Source organism: Gavialis gangeticus, unplaced genomic scaffold (assembly GCF_001723915.1).
Source record: "Gavialis gangeticus isolate Ggan-Ray unplaced genomic scaffold, GavGan_comp1, whole genome shotgun sequence".
NCBI lineage: Eukaryota > Metazoa > Chordata > Crocodylia > Gavialidae > Gavialis > Gavialis gangeticus.
This window is the reverse complement of record NW_017729004.1, coordinates 2,418,639-2,424,638: the sequence shown is the minus strand read 5'-3', so window position 1 is coordinate 2,424,638 and position 6,000 is coordinate 2,418,639. Positions and strand designations below refer to the sequence as shown.

Sequence of the window (6,000 nt, the reverse complement as noted above, 5' to 3'; positions counted from 1 at the left end):
ACACACAGTCATGCTCACACAACACTTCTCTCTCTCTCTGTCCTGTTTATGTTGCTTGCTTTTTTCATGATGAAGGGAAAAAAAAATCTTTGCACTCAGTTATTAAAACTTCCTTTGTAGATGTACAAGCGGGCTGTAGCTTATTAGTAGGGATCTGGGTTTTCTGATTGCCACGGAAAAACACGATGAAGTGCAGGTTTTCTCACTTTAAGGAGAAAAACCCAGATTTTCTCCTTTAAAGGAGAAAAACGCAGGAAACGGTGGGTTTCCCCTTGCAGGCCGGCAGCATTCCAGCCTGCAAGGGGATGGGGTAACTGAGAGGAGGGTGATCAGGCAGGGAGTGCCATGTGCACGTGCACATGTACACATGCACATGGCTGTCAGGCAGCCTGGAGAACAGCTGTCACAGGTAAATTGGGGAGGTTGGGGGTTAAAGGCCTCCATAGTGAGGGAGGGAGTTGGGCAGGGCTGGGGCTGCTGCCCAGCTGGGGCAATGCATAGGGTCCCAGGGGTGGGGAGAGAAGAGCTGGCTCCCCACTGCTGCATGCACTCCCAAGCAGGAGTGGGGGGCACAGGCTCCCTAGATTGTGCACATGGCTGGGGCAGGCTGCCCACGGTGGGCTTCGGGTCCCTGCCCTGCTGCCCTCCCTGCAGGGTCTCCGCAGCCCAGTGGATGGGACCCAGCATGGCAGAGCAGAGCAGGGCAGAGAGGCTTGTGCCACTGTTGGGAGCCGCACGCAGCTCTGGGGACCCCCGAATTCACTGCCCCCATGGGCTGTGCTCCAGCTGTGCTGTTCATGTCTTGGTGAGCAAAGGGGGCAGGGAGAGCTCTGATTTTCCATGATAAAAAAACCCCAAAATCGAATGCCAAAATGTATAGGTATTAGTATTAATTGTATTGTAGTGATTGAGGCACTGGCAGGCTTCCAAATTGCTTTAAAATGTAAATATATCAATAAAACATTGTGTTCAACTGGTACTTATATATGCAGCGACATTTCATTTTAATCGTAGATTTGGGGGTTTTAGTCAGAGAATTTGTGATTTTTAAGCAGAGAAAACCAGGATCCCTGTTCGTACATACTCATTGCCGATTTACCTCCTTCCCTCACCTGTTGTGGTTTGTCATCCATAGAGAAAGTGAGTTCTTTGGGCCTCAGCACTTCATTCAGTGAGGCATCCCAAACCCAGACTGTGGCATCTATGCCCTGCCATAATCCAAATAAAACTAATCAAGGTCACCTTCAAGAGATGCTCAAAGACACAAATGCGCCCTCTTCCACTTTCCCTGGAGGAGCTTGTGATCAAGTGAATGAAATTAGCCTGAATAATAATGTAGCACTTCAATAGCCCTTCACATCTTCAAAGCAACCTTTTAGCAACATGAACGAATCTTAATGAAGAGTCTTTAGTTGGGGAAAGGGATTTTTTCTACTGATGATTAACCCAGTTTCTCCTGTCCTTGCAGCTGAAGAACACCCATGAGCCGTGTGCGTCCTACAGGTCTCAGCTTGAGAATGTCACCACCTATGCTCTGCATCTCTACGAATGCCTCTTTGACCCATACCAGACTTGGAGGAGACAACTGAGTGGGTGAGTGGGACTGGCTGGAGCTCCCTGCTTTTCTATAGTTCACAGATGGACACAGACCAGTGGAATGGTGGGCTCTTGTTTGGTAACAAGCTGAAGAGTTGCCACCATTTATTTCATGAAATGTATTAGCCTGGGTGCTGGGAGGCCAGCCCCAGGGCATGGGGATTTGCCAGCGTGATGTTATGCGGCAGTTTGTCTCAATAAGACAAAGGCATCTAATGGTACAGGACTGGGCATCAGCGTGGTGGCAGAGTCACTGTGCCTGTACCGCCCATTAGCTGTCCCCCTCCAGTGCAAATCCTGACTTGCTTCCCTCTGCATTTCCTGTCTTTCTAGAGAAATTGTCAGCATGCAAGAGAAGAGCAAGTACAAGTTCCCACCTCCTGCTTTGCCTCTGGAGTTTGGTGCCTTCTTTCAAGGTAAATGCCAGATGCCCTACTCTTCTACCTTCCTGTTGTCTCCAGCACAGAGTTCTCCATGCTCTCCTCTTTCCACCCCCATGTTGCAATGGCACGTCTTCATGCCAAAGAGGGTGCCTGTTGTTTTTAATGGTTGTGTCAGTTCCTCATCACCAGCACTGGGATCTCTTTGGTGTTTTAGACAATAGAAAAGAATGATTTTACCACTCAGCCCCACAAACAGTGCACAGTCTCCTTCCCACATCTCCACACTGCTGTAATGCAGCTGTGAGTTAGGACTGCATGCTGGGTAACATGCAGATGTGCATGCTTGGTGCTCCACTCCATGTCATAATTCCCTGCATTTCCCAAAGGAAAAGGGAGGGCACTCGACTTTGTTTCAAGCCTGACCTTCCCCAGTAAGTGTAACCCCTCTTCTTTCACTCAAAGAAACAAGGAGAAAACACTCCTTGTTTGATCTGGGAGGAGTTGATTCTCCAAGCCCATTTAGTACTTGACCTCTCTGCTTGAGGCTAACAGCAATGGTGATGAGGCCTTGCAGGGAAAACACTTCTCCCAGGGGAACTCAAGTCAGTCTTGCCCAGCTCACTTCACACAGCTCACCAAACAGACATGGGGCACCTTGGGGGTCTCCTCTGGGCTTGACCTGGCAGTCCTGATGTCAGCTTCCCTGTCCCTGCAGCTCATTTCCAGTCCATTCCCACTAAAAGAGAGCATCTGCTTGTGTGGAAGTAAAGCTTGGCCAGTCACAAGTCTCACTGTACTAAACCCTTTCCCTCTCTCTTTTGAGTCCCTGTGAGCATGTCTGGACCACCCCACCCAGGCTTTGGCATATATGTCCAGTGGCTGAACCCATTCTAAGAGCACCCCCGGTACTGCCCTCGAACATGCTAGAAATGAAGGTATCAACTCGACATGAGGGGATGACCCCAGAGTGGTTCAACAGCATGTGCAAGTAGCAGGGTGGGGTGTCTCTAGAGCAGCCCCCTCCCCATGGCATGGTGTAGACCTACCCCCAGTGATTTCATGGACACCAGGAAAGATGCCTGAGACTTCCCTAGGCACCACCCATCCCCTTCCCTTAGTGCACTGTGAAGATTGAGAGGACATGAATAGAAAGTCAAATCCGAAGCCTGCATCACCAGCACTATTTTTCCCCCTTTTGCAAGTCACCCTTTTAACTGGGTGGTAAAAGGGGTTTTATTTCTTGAACCATATTGTCCTCTTATGAACACTGCCTTGCATTTTCCAAGACAAGGTGTAACTCGGAGGCTTGTTTCTGATTAACTGGAGTTTTGTGCAAGGGAAAGAAATAAAGCTGGGGTTTAGAGAGGAAAGCGCCAATCCAGTCAGGGGCTTTTAAATCCCAACTTAAATCCAGACTCATGTTTTAAACATGTCCTACTTTTTTATTTAGCTACATTGAAAGTCCCTACTTTATTATGGAGAACAAATGACAGTCATTCCTTGCATTAGGAGATTGCAGGTGATCTCACCCTTGGATATACTTTGAGAGTATGAGACAGATGCGTATGTGTAATAAATGTGATCGGTAGGTTTCTGAACCATTTTGAGCATCTGAGAGGATATGTTGCAGCTAGTGGGGAGCAGACCTCAAATGGTTCAGGATTTGGCTGCTGTCTAGATTAATAACGTGTATGCAGCGCCATGAACATACAAAGTTCCTGATCTCCTGGGGCTGAGGGGCAAAACAATTAAGGTGTCCTGCTTCAGAAGTCGGGACTCTTATTAGCACCTACCCTGAGTTGCCCCAGCCAGTTGATTCAGGCTGGGGACTCTAAAGTGGTTAGATGTGATACACGCCACTTGATTCCCATATGTGCACTGTTGGCTGCAGAAACTGGACTGCGCTGTACTAGCCCAGTAGGCCACCGAGCTCTCATTGACCTTTGACCTGCCCTTTTGCCCTTCCAGTCTAAATCCCACGCAGATGAGATGGAGGGGTGGGTACGCAGCAGCCAACCCCAGGAGGTGGAACTGCCTTCAGCTGAGATGATTTATTCCCAAAGCGAGCAGGAGGAGCCTCCCTCATGGAGCAGATTATTTTCCCATGTTTCTTGCTGGTTACTTAGGTTTTTAATATTCTCTGTCGCTAGCTGGGATTTGCCCTCTCCTTGGCTTCTCGAGCTGCTGCTTTTCTTCTGTGCATGCTAATGTGATTGCCTTGGGTCTCTGCACACCAGGTCCCGCTGTCCTGTGCATCAAGAAAGCATCTGAGCCTTGGAGTTCTGCTACAGGGTTCAGTTCAGATGGGGATGAAAGGCCAATGCACTTGGTACTGCCTGGGCTGCATCCTGCAGACTGGGCTGTGGAGAGCTCCAGCTTCTGTCAGTGGGTTTGGATCCAAATCTAACCAGAGCTTTGTTGCTCAGGCCAAAGTGGGGATGATGTGAGCAATGAGAGGGCGATGGGATCTTTTTATGAGTTCCCATTTGCTGCCCGGCAGTCAAGCAGGCACTGCTGTGCATTGCTCTGAGATTGGCCGCTGCTTTGGGGTGTACCTGAGTGCAAAGTGAGTTCCTGCAAAGTCATGACACGTTTCAGAGGTGTTTCAAGTAACATCTGCAGCTTCCTTTGTTCTACAGGAGGAGGCTGCTTTTTCTTTATCTTTGGGTGGGTCACATCCTGTCTAGTGTCTAGCATCAAGACTGATTTCTGTTGTAATGCAGCAGTGGGAGCTCTCTTGCAGTGGCCCAACAGTGTCAAATCCTTCAACTTAAGGTGCAGTAAACACCTTTATCTCCCATCTCTGGTGCTATTCAGACTGGGGTGCAGAAGCGTAGCCCTGGATGCACCCCAGGAACCACTGGCAGGCACCGTATCCCAGATCAGCCCACCCTGTAGCCCATGGGGATCCCCTTGCTGAGACTGAACACCCACTAATTTGGTGTCATGTGTATGGGGGGGTACCACTGAACTGCGAGGCTGCTTGTGCCTGGAGTTCAGTGCACGTGTATCTTGCTGTAGGATCAGGGCCTGAAACAGGCTGCTGTGGCTTAGAGTTGTGAAACTTCCTTGTGGTGGCGAAGGGCTGCAGTTTTGCACAGCGGTTGACAAAGCAACTACAGCAGAGAGTAAGTTAAGCATGTTGGCTGGTGGATTTGACTTTTTAAACGGCATGAAAGCTCCAGTCCTCTCAAAGGACTTAACAGACCGAGAGAGACTAATTGATCAAACAAAGCCCCGTTCTAATTGTGACAGGGCAGAAAAATCACCTAAAACTACCCAGGAACTTTTCTTCTTAATGTAACTGCTGGGTGTAAATCCCCCATCCCGGATTCAGCCAGCTGACACCATTTTTAGAACAAAAGCCCTTTGCATTTGGCCTGGCTTCATATCTACCAAGTTTCAGCGTGGCATCTTGTAAGAGCCAAGCTGATAGAGGACTGATCATTTGCACCATTGCCTCTCCTGCGCAAGTTATTCCTCTCCCCCCAGAGGGGTCCAGATGCCCCGTGAAATATCCGTCCCCACATATAACAGCCGTGCTGGGTGGCGTGCACACACACAATCTGGCTGCTGTATGGGGAGGCTATATGAAGCCCTGAAGTCTTTTCATGGAGCTCAATGGAAGGATTCCCTTGCATAGGAGGCTGCTTGTGAACCAGGAGGCTGGTGTTACCACAGCCGTGCCTCCTGCCTCTCCCTCTTTTGCCCCCCACTACTATCTCCTGGAGGCTCCTACCCTTTGTGTCACCCCTTCCCTCCTGCTGTCTGTCCACTCACATAATCTTTCCTGCCCATTTCTCTGCTCGGTGCAGTGCCTGGGGACGGCAGGCTCTGTTCCCAGCTTGCTGTGGCTTCTTTCTGCTCTGAGTCTCCATTTTCCCAGGTGTAAAATGGGGATGACAATATTTAGCCTTTGCTTGTACAAACACACTGCTGTCTACCCCTAAGGTGCATTAAGATTGCCCCCATCCTTCAAGGCACACTGACAGCCCAGAGCTGGCCCTGAATTTAGGTCCTG

General features: G+C 49.5%; 1 protein-coding gene across 3 annotated transcripts in view; it reads left to right on the top strand.

The window, feature by feature from the left end:
• The window catches only part of NBEAL2 (neurobeachin like 2), a 102,029-nt gene that overhangs the window by 20,782 nt on the left and 75,247 nt on the right, over nt 1-6,000 (top strand). For all 3 annotated transcript variants that reach the window (XM_019508026.1, XM_019508027.1, XM_019508024.1), the window contains exons 4-5: nt 1,469-1,593; nt 1,930-2,012. In XM_019508026.1, coding sequence (XP_019363571.1) covers nt 1,469-1,593; nt 1,930-2,012 — 208 coding nt within the window. The remainder of the gene's footprint in view (nt 1-1,468; nt 1,594-1,929; nt 2,013-6,000) is intronic.